Raw genomic sequence first — 24617 nt, 5'->3', positions numbered from 1 at the left:
CCACCTCTGAAGTATAATCTGTTTTACTTCTTGCTATTTTCTTTAAATAAATACAGTCTCTTAATTTGGCTCAAAAATAATTTAGCTTACTGTTACTGTTGGTACCATATGGAATGGCCTCTGGGGCTTTAAAAAACCATTTAGTACTGACAGAGGAAGAGGGAGGAGTGTGCCTGGAGCTGCACTCAGGCCATCCCACTGCACAAGTGTCTGATTGATGGCCCTTTTGGATACACAATGACTTGATGCCTGAGTCTGTATTTCTCTCCTCTGGAACAGCAGGTGAAATACAAATGAACTTTGCAGGTGTCACTTCAGTGCATAAGTCTTAGACTTCCCCCAGTTATGATTGTTTTGTGCTCTTGCTCACAGGTGAAATTTGTGCTTTTAAAATCCATGGGCAAGAAATGCCCTTCGAGGCTGTTGTGCTGAACAAGACATCTGGAGAAGGTCGGCTTCGAGCAAGGAGTCCCATTGACTGTGAGCTGCAGAAGGAATACACATTCATCATCCAGGCATATGACTGTGGATCAGGACCAGGTGGAAAAAACTGGAAAAAATCTCACAAGTGGGTGAAAATGAGGAGAAATGTATTTTTGCTTTGGTATACATTCACTCCATAGTCTATGTTATTGTCAGGTAGAAAGCAAATAAAGCAAAGATGAACCATTGTTGCAATATTCCACCCATTTTTTTCATTCTTTTTTTTTTTTTTGTATTAGAAAATATATTCATTTTTGTTTGCTTCAGTTAAAGCTTTGAACAGGACCTGCGTTCAAGTGGATAAATGCATTACAGTTTTGGTTTATATTTTCCATTCTTGCTTTCATGTTGAATATATCCAGGTCATAGAAGCTGGCTCTCAATTGATATTTTCATTTTTTAAATGGGTTTTCTCTCTGCTCATCTCATTTCAAATGGTAAGAAAAGAGGAATCATCCCATTTTTTTAGTATATGTATGTCATAAACTGAGCAGTGTCATGTTTGAAAGGTGTCTGACCTCAGCCTTTGTCCAGCGAGTCTTAGAGAAAGTGAAGTCCTCTGAAGAGGAGTGTATTGAAAGTCAGCAGGTGGTACTTTTTACTGTGGAGCCAATTCCCTGAATAAGGTTACGTGGCACAGTGCCTTTTTTCCCTTTTGAATTCATAAAACTAAGCTCCAGACCATTTGTCATTAAAGACAAATTTAACTCACAGAGATGTATAAGTGCTGTACAAATAGTTCATTTTGCTGAGAGCCATTATAATAAATGATTTATAGTAATCATTCTTCCTTCTGCTCATCCAGGACATGTGACAATTAAAAAATTAATTAGGTCTATAATGCATGCTGAAGTTCTCAGGATATTTAAAAAGAATACAGATTTAGGAGGAAGCCTGCAATAGCAGATAACCATCAAATTGCAGAAACAGTTTTTGCTTCACAATATCAAATTTTATTATGTTCCCCCCTCTCAAGTCAGTAACAATCTGGTAGAAATCCAGTTGTGGAAAATTTTGGTCCAGTCTTGACTATAGGAAATCTGGTCCACTGCCGCCAGGCTTTGTCTAGTAGCACGTGCTCAGCCGCACTGCCTGGGGTCCCAGCCTTTACTGTGGCTCTGTCATTGCTCCAGAACATCCCTTCTGTGTCCCTCTGTGACCCTGCCTATCAAACCAGAAAGCAAATTCTTCCAAAGCAAGGCCTTCAGGGTTTATTCACTAAATACCAAAGGCCTTGGTGGGCTACATGTACAGTGTTGTAACTAATTGAGGGATTAGATAATTCGCATCAGCGGAAGGTGAGAGCCTTACTTAATGTGGAAGAATGTACGTAAACTGACCGGTTTTAGCTATTGGATATGGAAGACTACTGTGATTTTTCTTTTCCTCTTGGCTTATTTTACCCTGTAATGATATCACTGACTTTCTGTGGGGTTCATTTTTAAAGGCAGATTTTAATAGGGGGCACCGTGAAATCCTCTCCCTACAAGCCATGGCAATAGACTACTGCCACCTAAAGATACTAAACTGGGCAAATTAAACATTAAAATTCAGTAATATCTTATTTTAATAGGGGCTTACATAGTTTTCTAGATATGTTTTGTTAGTCTTTTCAAGTGTTTTGAAAAGAAACTCTTAGTGAGGTGTCACAATAAATCTATTTTTCTCTTTGATGTTTTCTGTGCCTATTCTAGGGCAGTAGTCCATATCCAGGTAAAAGATGTTAATGAGTTCTCGCCAGTATTCAAGGAGAGCATGTACAAGGCCTCAGTGACAGAGGGGAAGATCTATGACAGCATCCTGCAGGTGGAAGCCACAGATGAGGATTGCTCCCCACAATACAGCCAGATCTGCAACTACGAGATTGTCACCACAGATGTGCCCTTTGCCATCGACAGGAATGGTGAGTGCTGCCACAGCAGGGCTGCCTGCAGGGCTGTCAGTTCCTGGGAGCACGAGCTGATCACCTGGCTGGAGAGAGAGCTCCAGTGAGAAATCCTGTTCTCATCTCTGAGAACGGAGGAATCCTCACAGTGAGCAATTCCATCGCTTTTGTCTAGCGCTAGAGCAGAAAGCAATGCAGTAATGTCCTGTGGAAATTAAACCACCACATTTAGGTGAGCAACATGATTCTTGGTCACTCAGTCCATTCTCCTAATGGTCTCAGATCCTGTTTCCCATCCAAGTGATGGTATTCCCCAAGGCAGCATGTATTCTCCAATGCAGGGTTTATTAACTGGATTACAGCTTGTCCCATTCCCCTGAACTTCCTGAAGCAGAGCCTGAATATGCAATATTCTGCATATGTTTATTGATTATTAAAGCTTTTAGGATCATGAGTCCACAAACCTGCCCAGTTGTGGTGCTTCCTGAAGTGGTTCCATTATTCTGCAGCATGGAAGAAAATGTACTTTGGAGAATTAGTACCATTTCTTAAGCTTTGGTTGGTTTTTATAGTTGTTTTTTTTAAGGTAGGTATTTTATATTTTAGGGGAAATAATAAACCTTATTAAGTTTTCTATGTGCAGCAGTTTTTGACCTTGGTGTCCCTGTATGTCACCTTCCTGGAATACCAAAGAACATGGAACTGAGTTTGGGAATGGTGGCTGAGCTGCATGAAAAGTGTGTGGAAGGTCCTTCCTCCCATTCTCTGCTTGCTTCAGACAATACAAAATAGTTTCCCCAGAAGAAATACACTGTGTGCATACCCAGAAGTGCTCTGATTTATCTCTCCTAGTAGAAGGATTTAATCCCTGTTGTTTGTGGGAGGAGAGTACAGTTTGGAAGTTAAATCTGATTTTTGGCCAAATTGTAAATGGAAAGCATGGATGGAGCTACTGTTTCCTCTAAGCAGTCATTTTCATGTTGGGGTGTTTTATGAAAGCTCTTTACCTTGTTCAAAAATTATTCCTCTGTATTTGTGAAGTTCTTGCACAATGCACAGATGAGCATCAGAAGACAATAACCTGTTACATCAATCAACTTTTATTACTTTGGGGAAAAATCCATCTCGTTATCACATACTGGGAAGCAAGTGTATGGTGTAGGAAGTGTAATCATGAGGAATATGTTTGTGTTTGAGTAAATGAGGGCAGCTGGTACAGTAATTCTGAGGATTCTTGGGAATCCAGAGAACTGCACAAAGGATTTTTAACAGCAAGTGGGCATTTAGAGATATTTCTAAGGAAATAATTCCTTAGAAGCTTTTCCTCCTCATGGATATTTTTCTAACTGAAAGAATTCCCATATTGTCATAAAAGAAAGTTCTCCATGTCTCTGAATCTATTTTTTTTCCAAGGCTCTATGTGACTTACCTGTGTGGAGGGTGGGTACCTACAGAAATCACAGGTTGTCTCATAATTTCCTGCAGGGTTTGTGGCAGATATGAGGGACAGAGAATACCCTGAAATTGGTGTGATACAGAACAGTCCTTTCTACTGCTCATGCCTTTTCAGCTCCTATCACACAGAGTAGCTGCCTCAGGAGTGTTCATGTCTTTTTATAGTCAGAGGCATGATCAAAAGCATGGGAAATGTCAGGGGTCCTTGGTTACCTCTTTGTCCTCATGTGCCTGGGACCTGTTTTTCAGCAAAGGCAATGAGAAAATCCTTGATTTAAATGAGACTTTAAAGCCTGCAGTGAATAATTGGTATAAGGTTTTAATACTTGCAGTTTTCTTGGTCATTGATTCAATTAACATTTTTGATCTATTTGTTCACTAAAAGAACAGTTCTGCCACAACCAACAGTAATTGCAGTCTAATTTGCAATTTTTGAAGATATTGGTAATTGCTTAAACATATTGGGATTAGAGACAAAGTTAGAATGGATGGTTATACTTTTATTTAATGACAGAAATATGTTGCTTAGTTCCAACATTGCTGAGAATGTCTCTCTATGGCAGCTGATATAAACTTTCTCTGGTGCAAATTCTTTGGAAACATGCCCATTTTAGTTCCCTCTAGGGTGGTTAAAATAGATGTATGAGATTCCTGGGATTGTCTGGTAATATTATTCTAATTAGGATTTTGTTAACAGGGTTTTTTTTAATCCGTTGTGAAATACAAATCTAGGTTCTTGTGTCTTCTTCAGGTTATGATTTTTTAATGCTTTTCAGTCACCTACATGTGGAGCTTCATTGCTGAGAAAGAGGATAACTAGATACCTTGAAATCAAATCTAAATATTGCAGGGGGCCCCAAAAGTTGGAGGTGGAGGTGAATTTTGAGGAAAACATGCCATTGTCTGCCCCAGATGGTGGATTTTTTCATGACCAATGTATGAAACCCACCCCAAACACGTCTGTAAAAGATGAAGCTATTCCATCAGCTCTTTTTCTTTTGGCAGGTCATTGTCTTATTAGGTAAAACTTATTCCTTGTCCCTGGATCCGTGCATGGAGCATTTTTTGGCCTTGAAAAATTATATTACACATTGGGGAAGGTTTGTGGTGAGGCAGAGAGAGCCCTGCAGACTATGTTGGTGCACAGGCTGCCTCATCCCCACTCCATGGGAAGCAGGAGTGGGTGGGCACAGGAAGCAGCATCAGCTTGGGGTTATTTCCTACAGGTCCTTGTAGCTTAGGCACTTTGGGAAGGTAATATAAAACTTCCCAGTTAAGTTTAGGAGCTCTGGCCCTTGGTATGTGATTTCCTTGTGGATAAAATTACTTTGTGTTCTGAAACTATAGCACTAATAAAATTCAGTCTTGAATATGATGAGCCCAACTTGAAGAGTAATGAACTCTGAGTCATAAAATACAGTCATGTAAAGGCAGAGGACAAATTTATGGTTTGCTGTGCAAAGATCTGTGATTAAAGGTATAAAGCATAATATGTTTTAAAGTATTATTGCATGCAGATTAGTCTCATTTTCTCCTTAGCAGAAAATCCAAATCAAGTCAGTTACTGCAGCAATATTGTGTAGGCTTTTTACAGGTCACAGAAAAATTAAACCACAATGCACAGATCTGTCATAATGCCAGCAGAACCCATTTCTATTCACATATATTGTGCCGTATTTGTCAGGGATTATGGTCAGATGATCTGGGAACTCAGGTATAGATACAAATTCTGTCACGGCTCTGACCTAGTCTCACCTCAAAAATGGGGATGACTCTTACTTGCCACTCAGCTCTGGGGAGCACTTCACAAGTGCATGTTCAGACTGTTCAATGTGAAGATGAGACAGGCACCTGTCCTGTCGGTACAGGTTTTATCAACTTACAAATCCTTGACAGGACAGGACTTCACAAGATCCCCCTTTACACTACCCAGAGGTGCAGTAGGATCTGTGCAAACTTTATATTGCCAGAAAAGTAAAGCCAAACTTTATGGCTGAGTATCTGCATCTGATATTTATATATTTATTAAATGACAGAGTCTTTCCATTATCATTTAAAAATGAATCTTTTTGACAAGAAGATCAATGGATTTAGTAACTGGAATTTAGGAGGGAATTGCCATACTAAATCAGTCAAGTCTTTCCCCATTCTCGTGACTGCTCCAAAGTAAGGTGGAAGAGCCGTAAAAGAGGAATGGCTATAACCATCTATCCCTAAAACTGACCTTGAAGAAACAGAGGTGTAAATGTCTGTGTCCTCAGGAAGGATTTAATATATTCCTGTAGTCACTGATCTGCTTTTTGTTGTTTGAAAATTGATTATCGCTCTGGGTATTACCAGGAAAAGGCAGGTATTTAGGGAGACTGAAAAAAAAAATGTATGGACTAATTTTAAATTGTGTAGTAATGTACTTACTTCTCCAATTAAAATTTTCTCTTTTTAGTGTTATTAATTACTTTTTTGTCTAGGGGTGAGATGTAAACAGAAACTTTCAGATTATCATCTCTAAAACTTTAGTTACTCATTGTTTATAGTGCTTCCCTTCTGTGTCTACTTTTTAATCGTATTGATCAAATTATAAAAACCCAAAGAATCATAAAGCATCAGAGGTAAGAGGTAAGAGAAAAAAGTTACTAGGAAATCAATAAACTATTGGGTAACATCTGCAAGTCATCCAAATAACCTTCCAGAATAACACCTAGGAGTCAGAATCTTTGTAGCACAAATCTGAAATGGCCATAATGAAATGAAGATCTTGGAAGATAGATTTAATGAAATGTAAATATGTTGTAATGATATATAAATCTTGTAGGACAGTGTATGTGCCACAAAAATTCTAGCAATCTGCTAATGAAAATTTGGACAATTTTGGTTTCTTGAGAATTATCTTTGCTGATCACAGACTAAAATAATACCAAGGAGAACTAAATAGGGAAATATAAAGATTCACGTAAGAAATAATATAACGCAGAAAGGACAGAAGAACTGAGCAGATATAACATCAGTAATTAGGTATATAGAGTGGCAGTTTTTCATTAAATCCTCTTAGGCAGACATTAACCAGGCAACTCAAGATAGTAAAATGGGTGATTAGATTGTTTTGTCAATCACTAACTCAAACCCCAGAGAAGTAGTTGGTGTCGTTGTTGCAGCTCTTACGGGGAGGAAAGAGCTGTGCCCATGGCAGGCAAGATGAGGTACCCCAGAGAAAGAAGCCCAGAGTCTGCAGGACACTGCTCTGTTTACAAATTAGCCTTCAGCAGCTTATTCCATTTCTTTCAAGACATAAAAACATGAGAAGGACTTTTCCTCCTCTGTGCCCTGCTCACAAAGGGAGTGAGAGAGACTCAGAGTCAGCCGTAAATGGGGTATTGGACCTGACTTGTAACTGCAGATGCAAGGGTCTATTTAAGCTGCAGGTTCTGAACCTGAAAGTGGTGATAAATGCAAACATCAGCTTTCCTTGAGGCCTGACCTGGAACGTTTTGCATCCCTTTCAATTAAACTCCTAAAGCTGTCTTTAATGTAGTTGTAGTAGTAGCAATAGAAAGAAAAGTGGTGGGCTCTGGCAAGATAAAGAGTGTGCAGCAGAGACACACCTGCTAAAAGTCTTCACTTGTCAAATTAATGGAGCTTTAGTGAAAGACTTCTTTAAAGAAGCTGCATTTGTCTGCTTTCTCCTGTCTGTCACTTGAGTGAAAAGAAAAACGAGAATGAAACCCAAATTCCCAAACCAAACCTAATGTTTTGTGCCTAAAAAAAGAGATTTGGCCAGCACCTGTGGGGATCAGTTCAGTGCATCTGATTAAATTTCAGGATATGGGAGCTGCCCATTTCAAATTTAGCACAAACAACTGAATTTTGCTGATCCTTGCTTGCAAGCAGTTGTTACATGTAGCACTGCTGCAGAGTAAGTTTGTTCCTTGAATTCTAGAACAAAAATCTTCTTTCAAAGAGACAGTAAAACAAACAGCCCTGAGCAAAAGCACGAAATGAATTAAACAGGATGAAATTTTAACTTGTGCAAAAAGTAAATTTCAGTGGAAATGAACAGAATTTAAGTACTGAACTTGTTAGTAGAAAATCCATGCATTTTGCATGGTGCTCTCCCAGTCCTCCAGGAACTATTCAGAGAAAGATCTTTCCCTTTCCTTCTGAAATTTCTGATGTCTTTGTTCCCAAAGCAGGTAATTTGTCACCTTTATATGTGTGTCAGGTTCAGCAGACAAACCCTGCTGTTGCTGGGTTTTATTTTTCCATGTGATAGCTCTGTGCTGCCCTATCAAATACTGCTAAGCACTGTAATGCAGGAGGTGATTCTGAGGCTTTTCCTATTTTTGAAATGTCTCTCACCTACAGGGTAATAACTTTTGGGAAAACAGGAAGATACTTGGGTTCAGTGGATCTCAGGAACATGGCTATTAAAGCCATATATTGTGGCAAATGTGGAAGAGGAGAGTGGACCTACTCATAGCTCACAAGTCAAGATGTAACGGCTAATTACTTTTACCATTTACTTTAGAAAGTATTGTTGAGCAGACGTTTACTGATAGTTCCATGCCCACATGATATCTCTCCCATAAGCTACTATCCCTCCTATAAGTTACTTGTTTCTCTGCTGGATTGAACGAAAATCTTTCCTGTTCCTCAGAACTGACCTGCCTGTGCATGTCTCATGTGCTTCAAAGTGCTTAAAGTCACAAAGCACTTGAAGAACCAGGACCCAAATGTTGTAGTCTGTGGATGCTCAGCAAAGAATGAATCTTAGAATGTTTTCTTGTGTTGTACCCCTAGGTAACATCAGAAACACCGAGAAACTGAGCTATGATAAACAGCGCCAGTATGAGATAATGGTGACAGCTTTTGACTGTGGGCAGAAACATGCAACAGAAGATGTATTGGTACAAGTTAATGTCAAACCTGTATGCAAACCAGGCTGGCAAGGTAAGGTTGAATAGCTTTTCTATTTTTATTTCTTATTCAAATTTCTTTACTTTGATACTTTCACTCTGTCTCACAGTAAGGAAAGTAGGATGCTTATTGCACTGGTGTGGAAAACTGCTGCTATTTCTTCTGCCTCATTCCCAGCCTTCTAACTAAAGTGGATGATAATCCCATGTTTGCCTCCATTTGCCATGCTTCATCTCTAGGCAGAACGAAGAGCAGATCAGACAAAAAGAAGTAAGACAAATTTCTACTGTAATAGGTTATCTTATGAGTCAGTCTGAATATTCTGGAAGGTTAAAAAAAAATGCTGCTGGTTTGCCACTGTCCTACTATTCCTTAAAAAAAAGTTTTTGAAGCCACCATGGCAAGGTATTTCTGCCATGTGAGCTGGAATTTTTCAGGTTATCTTTTTCCAGGTTCAGTATTGGCTTTTGTGGCATGCAGGAGCCAAGGCACTCTCACTGGGAGTGAAAAGCATCTTTAAAGCTGATTCCTGTCTTGGCATTGTGACATTTCAGTAGGAATCGATTTGATTTTCTAAAAAGGCTGTAAGGATCTATACCTTGTCTGGAGTGGAGAGAACTCCAGTTGACAGTGTACAGGGAAGATATATATGCCACTAATTATTAGGAATTAAGATGGAAATGAGGGCTGGGTTACAGACAAACCAATTGGATGTGACCATGTTATTCAGGTGTCATTCAGGACTAACTTGACCTTCGTAACTGTAATTTTTAAACATAGTCATTGAGAAGGAGAAAATCAGTTTGGTTGTTGTATTTAAAGGTAAATTTACAGGTTGACATTTAGAAGAAAAGGGGGTTTTCTTTGTGAAATGAGAAGCTCTGGTCTAGAGAAGTTAGTAATGAAATGTTTGCAATAGCCGGACTCCATTTCCACAGCCCTCACTTGGAGAAGTTTTTTGGGATATACTAGTACCCAAGTACTTTGAAGAGCATTTTTGTTGAAAAAAATGCAATACCTATGAACTATTCCCACATTTTCTAACTGATCTTACTGTTCAAATGTGGGAACTGACAGTGGTCAGAACATGGATTTTTAGGCTCTAGGCATTGCCTTGAAGCCTGTGGGAAAGCTAATGACAGAATTCTGTCAGTCTGGCCTGGGAAATAGTGAGGAGGAACCCAAAACAATCTTGTAGATACCGTCCTCCTGACAGCTGGTGTTTTTCCAACTTGTTTACTGGTAGAGATCTTTACAAAAAGGTGGTGCCCTAAAGGACCAATCCTATTCATTGTACTGAAACACTATATTAAAAGAATCTGTCTTTCAATAAACTTTGCTGTAATGTCCTCTGAAGAAATCAGAGTTCTGCATGTCGTTACATGATCCATCCTGAATCATAACGATATTCAAATGATTTCTTCTACAAAACTAATTATAGTCTCTTTACACTGGAGAAATGTTCTGTTTCCTTTTTATGGCATTATCTCAGAAGAATAAGGTACCCTCAAATTAGCTTGGGATTTGTATTAAAATGTGTGTAATTTATGATTTTTTTAAAATTTCTATATTTTTTTATGTAGGTATTTTATTGATTGAATAAGTTTTACAAAGGTGGTAATGATGTCTTTCTACTGCCCAACATTATTTCACAGTTCATATGGTTGTTATGGTTGTTACTGGTGGGTTTAGACACCAGGCAGCCAATAAAAGGAAAAGGAACAACCTCAGACAGGTTTAGTTGGGGTTTGGGGTGCTTTTTTGTGCTTTATTCCTCTTATTTTTACCTTTCCATCTGCCAAACACATGACTCTTCACCTCCCTGGCACATCCCCAGGTCAAAGAGCACAAAGTACAAGGGGATCTACTCAGGGTAGAAGGTCTTACAGTAAACTATTGGGTAGATAGGGCATCAGTCCTTAATTATTTTTAATTCATTAACTATAATTTGAAAATGAGCTGCAACATAATACTTTCAGGAATTTATAGAAGATGTTCTAAATAAGGAGGTGGGACTCAGTTTTCTCATGCAGAAAAGCCAATTCTTTATTCACAAAGCTCACATTTCTAGGAAATATCAGAAAACACTGGTAAACCTAATTGGTCAGCCATACAGTGAAATTCAGGTCATTGGTCAGTGAGGGCAAGAGTATATGCCTATCAAATTTTCTCTCTCTAGAAATGTTTATGTATTTTCTTCACTGATTCTCATGGAACAGATTCATTGTTTATGCAGGTGCAAACTTATTTTTCTCTCTAAGAATAGTTTGTTGTGTTCGTTCTTATAATTTTTCTTTATGGGAATTTACAAGCTACTTCTAGCTTAGTGAGAGTAGCAGGACCTAAATCATATTTTACAAAACTTTTGTTTTATAATATCTCTATCTGTGTGCAGCATATACATTTCTCTTAATGAGTTTTTTTATACCTATTTATTTTTAAAGGTGGAGAAATTCATGTAGGTGATGTTGTTTGCCAGTTTGAGCCAGTATCTGTAAAAAGCATCTGTTTTTAGGGAAAAAAAAATCAAAAAATCAAAGCTTTCCAAGAATATTTCTAGTAGTTAAAGAGGAAATCTGGAGACTAGAAATGGAAGATATTTATAGTGTTCTTTCTTCCCTGTGTCTGTCGCTCTGTGACCTCCCCACAAAGGGACAGCCAGCAGGTTTCCTCCATCTTCTTTGAAATAATGCTATATTTTTAAAGATTGGATGACTATAGGAAGTAAAATAATGGGAGGTTTTTGACAGAAAAGAAGAATATTCTGAGTCTTTGATCATAATAGAGATGTTGCTAAAATACATGAAAATTTTTTTCTTGTTCTTCAGTGTTATCCTGAACAAATAAATACTTGGATTTTCCATCTATGATATTGGCACTTAGTTTCTAAAAGTTAATGACTTCTGTAATTTGAAATATTGCGCACTTGTTTTTGTAACTATCATGAACAGAGACTGGAGTAGTCTAATGCAAACTCAGTCTTAAAAAATTTAGTGCAGCAAATTTCAATGTAGATGCCCTTCAGATAACCTCCACCATGCAGTGCTGGGACAGGGAAGAAGAGGCTTATGTAAAACAATTCAAAATTACTCCTTTTTCTCGAGGCAAACAGCACGTGACTAATATGTGGCAGAGCAAATAAGGCACCACAAGCCCAGGTACTTTCCTTTAATCAATATTCCCTTGGGCTAACAGCATTGAAGTCTTCATTAAATGCAGGAGCTGCTTCCCTGCTCTCTGATGATGGACATTAATACACCAGCGGCCAGATCCTCACACAGATATTTTCAGCAAAAAATCCTCCTCTCTATTCAGAGGTTACTTTAGAAACAAAGCTGACATCTGCTTTCTGAGCAGATCACTCTGGAGTGTTATTTGTATCCAGAGCAAGCTAAAAATGTAAATCAATGAGCTGAATTAAATCCTAATCAGTTACTTTAATTGGAAATTCTCATTAGTGAGTTTTGTCAAGTGACTTCTACATCTGTGCTACAAAATCTCTTCATGCCAGCTGTGTTTTCATGTCTGTGATTTCCAAACAGTGGAGGGACCCTGTCCTGCCAAGTAGGTAAAGAACTGATTCTCATGGGACAGAGAATCTGACATGGAACTTTTTTTTTACCAAGAAAAGCTGGATGATGACAGCCCTCATGACATCATAATGGCTCGATCTGCAGTCCAAGATACTTTGATTTTTGGTTTAAAACATTTTTAAACACAATTATAGGGTTTCTGTCCCAAGCAAAAGCGTGTTATTTTCAACACCTTCCCCAGGTTCTGTCCCTCCCTCCAGGGCTCTGCCTGGTTTCAGTTCTGTGGACACAAAATTCACACTACACTTCTTCCTGGGCATTCATTTCCAGAGGGGTTCCTTTCACTGCAGTTGTTTTAATGTCACAAATACTGATTTCTGTAAAGTTACATCTTCCTTATTCAAAGTAGAGCAGAAAGACTTGTGGCACCCCAGTACTAAATATCCATAAAGTATTTGCATTAAATAGCATGAGGTGAAGTAAGACAAAATCCTGCAATCTAGACCAGGTTTCCTTTAGCTTATTTATGGTATTGTAATTTTTTGACACATTTCTGTTACTTTCAGGAACAGTTTTCATGAAACTGTTACTGTCCCCCCATAGTGGGATAACAAATGTAAATTAAATATAACCTAATGTGCTGAAAAATGGAAGGTAGCAGAAAATTGAAAGCAATTATTCCTGTACCAAGCTCTCTGGTGAGCAATGTACTGTGTGGGGAGAAAAAGAGTAATCATGGACCCAAAAACGTGTTTTGAGACTGTCAGACGTCTGCTCAGTTATTGACAATTAGACCTCAAGTGACATTGCGCTCTAAAATACAATTGATTTCAGACAGAAAATAGTTATTAGAAGAAACAAACAACTCTAAAGCAACGAACTGAATACCCTGGGAAAGTTTCAGAGCTCACAACAGGGAAGGCTGTGGGGAGATGGGTGTGGAGCAAAGACAACAGTCCAAAACTCAAAAGTCCCATTGTTTCCCCTCATGAAAGGAGACTTTTTCCAGGCCAAATTTCATATGGCCTTGCATAGGCAATGGTGACTAACTTGCAGTTGAACAGACAGTTAGGACTCTGAATAGAAAAAAGGATTTCACAGCATCCAGCCTCAAGTGTTTTACCAACCTGAAAAGATTTCTTGCATTTATCGTCCAAAGTCAGTGAACCCATATGCATCCACACCCAACTACACAAGAAAAAGAACGTTGAAGTTCTCTAAAAGTTCACCTTAAAAGAGATAGTACTTAAAAATTCAATTACTTTTACATAGTGTTGGCTTAAAAGTAGTTTTGAAATAAAAGCTTCTCTTTTTTTATTGACCTAACATATTATAAAAATATTTTAATTAAGGTGGTTGATGTATCAAAGATAGTGCAGAGCATTTCTTTTCTAAGGCATGTTGGGCTCACTAAGGTGACCTGGGCCCTTGCTACCACCCAGAGGCATATTCCTGCCACCTCTTTAAGGGTGAATAGACATTCAGGGGCTGTGGGCAGTCAGATCACCTTGCTCTTCCTGCTGAAATAAAATCCTTCTTTTGTACAGAGAAGGGCAGGACCTTCCATCTCAGTAGCAGAGTGATCTCACATCACTTCTGAGTCAACATTCCTCAGAGATGCTGTTTGCAGTAGCTGCTGAATGACTTCAGAATGGTTTTCATGGGGGCTTTCTAGTAAGATCCAATTACTGAGGAAAACCATATTGGCTTTCATTCTGCCAATGCTTTTAACAAGGAGGAATATAATTACTAAGGCAATTGATTATTTGGAGGAGGCTAGTCAAGTGCAGAAACCTTGCTGATGAGGATAATATTCTCATTCTTCTGGAAGAGTTTTAAACGGCCAAGTATTTTCTGCACTATACATAAATCAATTTGTATTACTGTTGTGCACACACCTAGAGCTCAAAACACCATTCTTGTGTTGTCTTAGCTGTAAAGATATTCACCCATATTTTTATAAAGGAAATTTATTGTGAAGCAGGGAGTCTTTATGCCAGTCTGGGCTTGGCACTGCTGTGCATGCACACATCCTTCAACCAGGATAATCAGGATGAAATACTTACATTCAGCTGTTAACTTGAATGGCACCATTTTAGTAAAATACCCACTCTAAATCTGAAAATTAACTGAACTCCTGAGTACTACCAAGTTTTGAGCTTAAAATTTACGTACATTCATACTTGGTTTTACTTGTATCTACGTTGTTTTTACTTTGCTTCGGCTACCAGACATATTCAGAGAAAGCAATCATACCTGTTCCAATCTAATTTTTCAGATATGCTCCCTTTAGTAATTTCTGTGTCTGCCTTATGGCTAAATACATCTTCTCTGAGCACTCTAGGTCCCTTCATGTCTCTTTTTTCCATGACCTCTTACTGAAAACAGTGCTTTATATATTCTAAGACTGCCTTGTTTTTGCCTGGCCATATCAGACTGGTGGCCCTTAGAAATACTGTTCATGTCTTGGTGGAAGCAGCTCTTTTCCATATGTCGCTTTTCAGTGATTTCTCAGCAGTTTGCTGAAGTTCCTGAGCACTTTGAATCATTATGAAACACTGTGTGTGTAACACCAGTACTCAAGGTCATCTTATCTTAGGATATCCTCTTTCAAGATTGACTTCTAGTGGCACTGCCTTCCTTTCCCTTCAGTGGCAGCAGTAACTAACACGGTCCTGGTCTTGTGCCAGGACTGCAAATGGAAATATCAAACAACACTGCCACAGCAGACTCACAGGGATCATTGCCAATCAGTTCCCTGTGTACCATGAAGTTCACATTTGCCGAGTAACCCATTATTGCCCTCTCTGCAGGCTGTTCTGCTTATCTGTGAAGCCAGTCTTTTCATCTTAAGTGATACAAAAACCCCATTAATTTTAAACCTATTTAACTACATTTTTATTTCCATATAACTCTGTGGAAGATAACTCCTTTGTTCACATTTCTGCATTTGCAAAAACAAAAATAGTCTTTCCTTTCTTGAATTTTCACTGCAGGATCCTTCTGAGCTTTACTGGGGCAATTATAATTTCACTGAGAAGTTCATCTCTGAGATGCAGCTGACAGCATCATTCCATTAACGTTTCCTCTGACCAAAAGTTAAAGCAGTATGGGATATCCAGTTAGATTTGAAGCTTTTTTTTTTTCCTGCATGTAAAAAGTTCCACACATTCTTAGACCTTGGGCTGAAAAATTGAAGACTTTCCACATGAGATATGACACTCCATTAATTTGGGTAACTACTCCATGTGGCGTTTCAGAGTCTGTCTTTGAGAATCTGAGAAGCACTTTGCAGGCTCTCCAGCAGAGACATTAGAAGCCTGTGACCAACCCAAACCTGGCAAGAGGAAGGTTATTTCCTAAAGGAAAGCAAGCAGAAAGCCAGTTGTAATAATGGAACTGGCAGGGTGGGGTGATGTATTCGTCACCCAGGGCCTTGCCCTGACCCTGCTGAGGGGAGCAGGCCAGACCCAGAGAAGGGGGCCAGGCTCAGCCAAGGTGCCAGATCCCCCCTCCTGGGGAGCAGGGAGGTCCCAGGAGGGAGATCCATGGATGGAGGTTAGGATCTGGTCACTGGGCGGGTCCACAGTGCTGAGGCTCTGTCAAGCCAGAGCAGCAAGCCCTGGGCTGGCTCCTGGATCCAGGGATGCTGAGGCTAAGCCAGACCAGCACCTGCAGCCCAGCCTGATGAGGCTGAGCTCCAGGCCTATGGGGGGGGGGGGGGTAGGGGCAAGTGGAGGCCCCAGGTGAAGCTTGTGGAGGTTCATTAGTGCTTATTAGTGCCCTTGGGGCTCTAACACTGTGGGAAATATGTTATTCAAATGCAATCTCACAACAAAAAATAGCTTAACTCATGCTGTTTCATGGTTTTTAGATTCTTATATGTTTATTTCACTCTTTAAGCACCACTAGATCTGGGAACTTTATCACTTGATGTAATATATTAAGTGTCAGTAGGTCAGGCACAACAGTTACTCCATTGGGTTCATCAGCTCCTGCAGCAGCATCCTTTCCACTGTCGTGTACTAAGTACAAATTTCTGTCTCTTTTTTGTCTTTTATGACTACCAACATGCTGCCCAAGGGATAAGTGTATATGAATGTTTGTTTATGCTTTGAGATGTGCACTTAAATCTCTTAGCAAACCAGCAGAGCTTTGGACATTAGTTTGAGTTTTCCCTTTGCTGTGGAAACTGAGTCAGACCTGATTATCGTTTCCTTAACAAGTCACTCATCTTATTTCACATAAAATAGGTACCAGAGTAACCTTTAGCAAAGACTCTAGCCTACATAAACAGCACAGATGTAAGGATGCTGCAGAGGAAACAGAAGAGATACCAATTATACTGCTTTGGCAACCTTCTGTTGCAGTAATTACATAGGGATACTGCAGAGTCTCACTAACGGCAGTACATACATTTTATCTTACATTTAGCTGCCAAGATGCACATCTTCAATGCAACAGGAGAGAAGTTTGGCATTTCATTGTGTCACAATTATCTTTAAATACATCACCATCATTTTTAACACTGAAATGGAATCAAAGTTCATGGCCACACATGTAGGAGACATGAATCACATCATATCTCCTCTGCATGATCTTCTTCAAGGAAAAAAAAGTCAGATTAAATACTTCTTAGTGTCATCTAGCATTAGAAATTAATTGAAATATAAAACATGGATCACAAAGACATTACAGAAAACCTTAAGTTTAGAGATCAAGGAAAGTCTTTACATTGTCCGTCTGTTAAAAAGAAAACTTGTTTAGTGCACTGGGAATTACTTTTAAAGGCTCAAACTGTCACTGAAGTTTGATCCATTTTGATCTTGGGATAGTATCTCAGCAATCAAGATCCATGTTTACATAGCTGCTTTATAATTGATGAAATCTGAACTACAAGCTTCACATGGTGATATTTTACACTAAGGTTGTATTGTAGGGATAACCCAGCCGGGACTGTCTTGCCTTGTCTGGAGCAGCTTTATGCCACAAGTGGCAAGCAAAAGCCTGTTGAACTACGAAATCCAAACAGAGGCTGCAGGACTAAGCAGTGTTATTTTTATTTAGACTTTCCCCCTGGGATTAGTCTTCTATCCTTACAGCATTTACTCTCCTAAGTTTGCAGTGTTAGGTGGTGTTGTAGCAGGGCTTGTGTGTCAGGTATGTGTCAAAGAAGGACATTGGTTGGGTTTAGCTAATCTAAGTGCAGCCTGCCAGTTAAGGTGGGATTATGTATCTGAACATATCTAGAAAATTCCAAAATTTAGGGGCTTTTGCAGACTCAGGTTACATAAGACTTTACCTCTGAGTCATTCCAGATGAAATGAAAAAGTGCCACCACATTCCTGAAAGGAAGGTGCTGATCTTTTGAGTAGGTCCAATGTGGGATGTTACTCTGGGAGAAAGGAAAATAATGATAGTCACCCCATTCAAAATTAAATTAAGGACTTGGGTTCCTCTCACAAGAATTTCTTGTACTGTTACTACCACTTATTGTTGCTTGTTCCAACTCTGTGCGCTTCCCAGCGTTGCTGCCTGCAGTGGTGGTGAGATGCAGAGGGTGCTGGCCTCAGCCTCACGGCTCTGGGAGCTGAAGTGCTTGGGGGCAGGTTCTATAGAAATAAGCCAGTTGCTTTACATCAGAGCTGTTGCTGCCTTTAGGGACTGTTCTGCCATCACAGGATTGTAACTTGCTCCAGTATTGCCTTATGCCTGCCTGGGAATGCCTTTGGCATGGAGATGGACTTCTTGGTGGAATTACTAAGTCTGCACCAAGTCAGTGAAAGGAATGCTGGTGCAGTTTAGGATGAGGATTGGTCAGTGGTGGTGCAGTGGACCAAGGTACAAAGACACTGGTTCAAGTCTAGTTGATGTTTTACAATTTAGAGCAGAGATAAATGCAAGTAATTTAGGAGGTGAATGGTTTATGATCTCTGGGTACAAATTCCCACTTCTGCCAAGCTGAAAGGTAATACCGTGAAACAAAATACCTCTTCCAGTTCTTGTGGCATAAACAGAGGGCTCCCGTCATTCTTCCTTGTGAGCAGTGGCATTTTATTTGCTGTGGGTTTTATAGGACACTCCTTGTTTAGCTGGAGGTGAGTGTGCAGCTGCAGGTACCTTGCAGTTTATAATTCAGTCACATCTCGCATCCACTAATGAATATTTTGTATCAGTACTGGTTCATTTGGTACAGCTGAGAAATAAAAATGTGGCTGAAAGCGGCTGAAATAGAAAAATTTCAGATATATTTAAGACTTTATTTTCCTTTTTGGGTAAAGGATAACAATGCCGGAACTGGTAGATAAGAGATTATAAAGATCAAAAATTCATATATTATTAGTTTTTTATAAAATTAGCAAATTATTTTTTTTACCTGACGCACCTGCAAGAATTTGCTGCTCTTGTTCTATTAGAAAAGTGTTAATCTCAAATTTCTGCAATGGAGAGGGAAGAGAAACCTATTATTGTAATGATGTCCCACATATGGTACTTGAAATTCTAATGGAACTGTATAAACTGACAGTGGCAGAGAAATTATGCAATACTGTAGATCAAATCTAACTCAATATGGAACAAATGGAGTGAATTACCTGAAAATTACAACTGAAATAACAACTTTCTTATGTATGCACCACAGGCAGGCATGTAGTCATGGTTGTCTTAATGATCATGTACAAGTCTTAAAGATTTTGGTAAAAACAGATACTAAACATACTTTCAGAATGTTTCAGGAAGTCTCATCTTCCGCTTGTTAACAAAATGCTGCATGATTACTAATTGGGCTATGTCAGGAAGAAGTTCGGAGAATTCTGAAATGCAGACTAGTGGTTGTAGCATCTTTGCCTGGACTCTTGACTAATGACTGCCTCACACTTCAAAGCATTTTCATGGACATTCAGACTTTCATGTAAATGTTTGATGCAGTTTAAGACCTGGGGAGAGAGCACCATTTTTCAAGCTTTCTGAAATAAGATCTGTTGAAAAACACCAAACTCCTTCACCTACTAAATGCACATGCATATTTGTATCCACTATTAGTTTTCTTTCCATGGATATTTAGAATAAATCTCTGTCCATTTGCTTTCAGGGATTTGGATGATTGCCAGGACCTAGAACTTTTCCATTTATGAAGTCTTCTTTCACCTAGAAAGATCTGAACTTCTTACAGCAATGAGGGGGAGGGCCATGAACATGGCCAGAAGGCTGGAGCATCTCTCCTTTAAGGACAGACTGAGAGTTGGGGTGTTCAGTGTGGAGAAGGCTCCACAGAGACCTTGCCGAGGCCTTTTAGTGTTTGAAGGGGACTTACAAGAAAGATGGATAGAAAGGTTTTACTGAGGCCTGTAGTGACAAGAGGCAACCGCTTTAAGTTGGATTTAGATTGGATATGTGAATTTTTTTTTTCCTATAAGGATGCTGAGGCACAGCACAGGTTGCCGAGAGAAACTGTGGCTGCCCTATCCCTCAAGTTGTCTGAGATCAGGTTGGATGGGACTTTGAGCAACCTGGTTTTTGAGCAACCTGGTTCAGTGGCAGGTATCCCTGCCCATGGCAGGGGGATGGACTATGTGACCTTTGAGGATCCCTTCCAACTCCAGTCATTCTGTGACTTGATGAAAATATGAGCTGTAAAGACGGCTAAAATACATGTTTGTAATTACTGCTGCTTGTTTAGGTTTCTTCTGAAGCGTGTTGCAAACACCATAATTAATTGGATTTCAAACATTAAATGCTTCAGTTGAGTGGCACAGAGGCATGTGTGGCACAAACAGGTGGCTGCCTGAGGCAGGTGATTGTTTAAATGCTGTGGGCTGTGAGGCATCTGCATAAGCACAGATTAGTCAGATCTGGCTGGAAACATGTCATCCTTTCAGCTGGAACTTCCTGTCATTAGTGCTTCACAAAATTAGGACTATGTTCAAAGACAAGAAGTGGCACTACAGAGGTGTTATATTAGACTGACATGTGTAGCCTGGTCCTTGGAGGTATTTGTTCTTATCACAACATTGTGAAATCAGACCAAATTGGGTGCAGCAGACACCTCCTCCCTGCAGAGTTGGCTTGTAGTCTGTCATGGGAACGTGGGCACTGCAGCTCCAGACTGACACCAATTAGCACTTCTTGTCAGGAGATGTGTGTAGCCCCTGCTTGTGTGACTCAACTAGCAGCAGTGTTACTTAAGTGAGCCTGACACTTAGAAAAACAGGGCCAAAATCTAATTTTTTTTGGACAGTAGCTTATTGATGCCGAGTTCAGAAAGCTTATTTTTGCCTTGGACAGTGACCTTTGAGAAGAATATGTCATTTAAAATTATATAGCTCCCTTCCCTTTTTTACTCACCATTGGATCTTGTTGTTTCTTGATTTGTTTGTTTTTCCAGACTGGAACAAACGGATCGAATACAGGCCTGGCTCTGGAAGCATACCCTTGTTTCCCAGCATCCACCTAGAAACGTGTGATGGACCAGTGTCCTCAATCCACACCACCACTGAACTGCAGACCAATTACATTGGAAAGGGCTGTGATCGTGAAACCTACTCTGAAAAATCTCTGCAGAAGTTATGTGGTATGAGTATGGATTTCAGTTGACATCATAATGTTTTTGCAGACAAGGCACCGGTTCCTTGTGACCTGTACACATGCAGCACTTGGAATTAGCTCAGCTGGCTCACTTTGGTTTGTAGCAATGAAAATGGAGAGAGTGGTGATATCTGACAGCTGCTCCATCCTTCTTTTTCATTTGTTTTCACTCTATTTCATACTTTCTCCCTGCCTCCTTTTAATTTTTTTCTCTTCTGCTCCTATTCTCTTCTCAATTTTTCCTTCTTCCTCATTCCACCACTTTCTCCTTCTTTCTTCTCTCTGCTGCAAATACTGGTGTGACAGTGTAGTGATATTTCCAGTGTAGATTTGCCATTACAGGAAGACCACAGGACTTGAAGGGAATTCAATCTCCCTGCTGTGTTTCAGTCCTCCTGACTCATCTTTCTGTTCTGCTGCTCAGTGATGTGCCAGAGGACAAACAAAAAGTAAAAGAATATTCTGGGCAATCATTTGGGCAAAAATATTTAAGAAACATAAACTTCAAATAAGAGCTGGCCTGGTGAAGAAAGATTTCCGAATTTTTCCACCCTTTCTGTGCTTTTTGATAACTTTGTGTGAAAGACAGAAGTCAATTTTGAAAGGCAGGTTAAATACTTGAAGATACTGCTGTATTTTTTTCAGACTTGAAGATTCTGTATCTGGCAAAGCAATGGCCGTGCAATAGTCCCTTTATCTTTTGAGATCAGATGTCTCTCCTGTTTTAATATCCTATCTTTAGAGTCCTCCTCCAAAGCCCTGATGGTGTGGACATCAATTCTTGTCTTCTCTGTCTCTTTGCCTGGATTCTGTCTGAACTACAGTAGCAATTGTGCAATTTTTTCCATTTAAATGCATGGATTTTGGTTTGGGGTGCTTTGGTGTAGGGCTTGTTTTTGCTCTGATAACCACCCAGGAGTGCTGCAGATATGTTAAGATCAATACATTAACCTTTAGGAAATAATTTTTGTAAATGAAAAATTTCAGCCAGTGTTATTAATTATTAAAAATGGAGAAGCAATGTCCAGGGAAAAACAATTGTCAGTTGCAATTATCAGTTATTAGTGGAGATGGAGAAAGGGAGGTAAAGGTGAGTGGGAGTAGTAGCATTGTCATCACAGAAATAATCATGACCTTAGTTCTTTGTCTTTATCCAACTGCCTAGAAGAGCAGATGAAAATGCATCTGCCCCAATATGCATCTTAATCGTGGTAATGACATTATTTCTGAGAGGCTGAGCAAGCCTTGATTTCATAAAATACTAGAATTTGAATGAAAATAAATACGTTATAGCTAAAGTCAAATAATTTGCCTCCTATAAGAGCTGTATTGGCAGACAAAAGAACATTGCTTTGTGCTGTCACAGACCTGAACTGCAAATGGCACAGTCACTCAGTGCAGATCACTACCAACATGACCTAAACCACGAAATTATTACCTTGAAGTCAAACACTAACATCAGCTATATCCAACAATATTATCATTTCAAGTGTAGGGCTGAAAGGAGGTACTTTAAGCTGGTGGTGAAAGTCCTTAGTTGAGGAAAACTGTGCAAATTCTAAGGGGCTCAATTTGCAGAGTGTGGCTTGACTGTCTCACCTGCTGACGTTGGAGTAGAAAAGAGAATTACAGGCATTTCTCAGGTCTGCCAGGGCCATTGTGGTGGCTGCAGGCAGCTCTGAGCAGTGGACAGATGTCCCTGCTGAACTTCAGCTCTGACTCAGTACATCCATGAAGGAGCAGAATGGAAAGCACTTGAGAAAACAGGTAAGTGTGTAAGAGTGTATGTAAATAGAGGGGAAATTCTCACTGTTGAAAGAATTTTTTTTTTTTTTTGGTTTAGGTTTTCTGTATCTTCATAGAGAGCAGACATGGTAGAAACTTGTAACAGGACTTTGATAAAAAGGTTGTAAGTGACAATGTATTTTACATGAGAATTGCATTTAGCCTGGCCTGCGCTTTGCTATTTAATATGTATTACCATCCTTAATGTAGAGAGAACTCTTTTGAAAGCAGGTTAAATTATTTCTGGAAATCAGTTTTCTCCCAGAAATTACCTTATTGTAACTAATGGTTGGATGATAAAGTCCTTTGAAAAGGAAGAAAACCCTGAATTTTTCTGTACAATGAAGCTCTGTGTGATTGCAGAGAGTGCAGAACTGAGCACTCAGACAGCTCTGCACCATGTGAAATGCAAGGCTCTCTCTGTGTATTTAAAGATCCAGTTTATAAATCCTGTGCTCATTTCTTCATTTATCTGTGGGAAACCTAGAGAAGGCAGATGCTAAGGAGGGTGAATTAAAATTCATTTTTTATATGACAAAAGATTCAAGTCTGCTTTTCAATAACTCAGAGATTTGCAGTCCCTTGGACAGTCAAGGTAGGCAGCTTAAATGATTAAATTACACTTGAGTGACTTTAAAGGCAAGGAATTATTTGTGTTGTGCCTCAAAGCATTTTAGTAAGCATTCTTTCACCTTGTCATCTGACAGTAATAATAAGTACCAACTGCCTAAAAGACACCATTTGGACTGCAAAAACATATCAGAATAAATCACACTAAAATAAACATAGGTTAAGGAGCCCAAAATATAGTGAAAAGATGGCTCTGGTACTGTCTCCTTTCCCTCTAAATGTAGATAAAATAGAAAATAACACGATTGCTAGTTGTCACATGTGGCAGATGGGAAACTGAGACAGGGAAACACTGAGTATCAGACTCAAGGCTCTGCTCCAGCTAGGATCCTGCCCTCTCTCCATTATCCTGGGTGGTGAGGCATTGCAAGAGGCTCAAAGAAAGTTGTTGATGTGATCACGAAGGACAATTTGTTCTGGCTGTTATTGGATGATTCGTTTTCAGCTAAGCCAGCAGTCTGGTCCAGCTCAGTGAGCAGCATCACTGTGTGCTTATCCTGGCAAAAAGTTTGAAGCCCAAATGTGTGGGACTAGGATAAGAGGTGGGGCCAGCTGCATAAATCGCTTGTGAAAATAAGCACTTTTAAATGCAAGAAGTGCCTCAGAGGGTCTCAAAGCTGAGCTTCATGCAGCAGGTCCTGCATTGTTCTGGAAGCAGTTTGGGAGAAAATGGCATCAGGCACTGTATTTTGGAAGAGCACTGATCCAGTGATAAGGCTGTTCTGGGAACACGTCCAGAGAGATCTTTGCATTGCTCCAAGTCTGTCTCTGTACACGGCTGAGCAGCCTGAGACTCTGGCTGGGTTTATTAGGATAGGAAAAGCATGACTGATTCCAGCCAAATCTTCCAAGCACATAATCCAATGGTTTTTCTCTGGGCAAGATTAAAACACTAACAGGATGAGATTCCAAACTTAGCCATAAATCTCCATACAAATATGGGCAGATAAAGTAGAACCTGTTGAGCTTGGCACTGGTTGTACAAATGCAGTGTCCTGTATTATCCAGAATTACAGTTTGTAAAACAAATACACTTTGTCTCCATGCTCAAACTATGAACATGTAGGTGTTAGATTTGGTATTGAAAATAACAATTCAAAATAGCCTCATTTTACGGTAATAAATTTTGTAGGAGAATCCAAGACATTCAGCTACAGAATAAGGTGAATATTTCCAAATCATAACTATAATACTTTAAAAAAAACCCAAACCTGTATTAAACAAGTCTACACACTTTTGGCTTACAATTTTTGCGCTCCCGCAGTGTCTTGGTTTAGGAAGACAGGTATCTGCTAGGTAAAATTACAATCAGAGGCTCTTTGGCAAAGATTTGGGAAATAGGAATAGCAGTT

General features: G+C 39.5%; 1 protein-coding gene across 1 annotated transcript in view; it reads left to right on the top strand.

Moving 5' to 3' along the window:
* Window positions 1-377: 377 nt before the first annotated feature.
* The window catches only part of CLSTN2 (calsyntenin 2), an 82321-nt gene continuing 58081 nt past the window's right edge, over window positions 378-24617 (top strand). The window contains exons 1-4 of the mRNA XM_066193826.1: window positions 378-568; window positions 2178-2386; window positions 8618-8767; window positions 20651-20836. Coding sequence (XP_066049923.1) covers window positions 408-568; window positions 2178-2386; window positions 8618-8767; window positions 20651-20836 — 706 coding nt within the window. The 5' untranslated portion in view covers window positions 378-407. The remainder of the gene's footprint in view (window positions 569-2177; window positions 2387-8617; window positions 8768-20650; window positions 20837-24617) is intronic.

This window comes from Chamaea fasciata, unplaced genomic scaffold, assembly GCF_029207755.1.
Source record: "Chamaea fasciata isolate MVZ Bird 193981 ecotype frontalis unplaced genomic scaffold, bChaFas1.0.hap1 SCAF_11, whole genome shotgun sequence".
Taxonomy (NCBI): Eukaryota; Metazoa; Chordata; class Aves; order Passeriformes; family Sylviidae; genus Chamaea; species Chamaea fasciata.
Note: the sequence above shows the minus strand (reverse complement) of the source record. Positions and strands in the feature narration are given on the sequence as shown.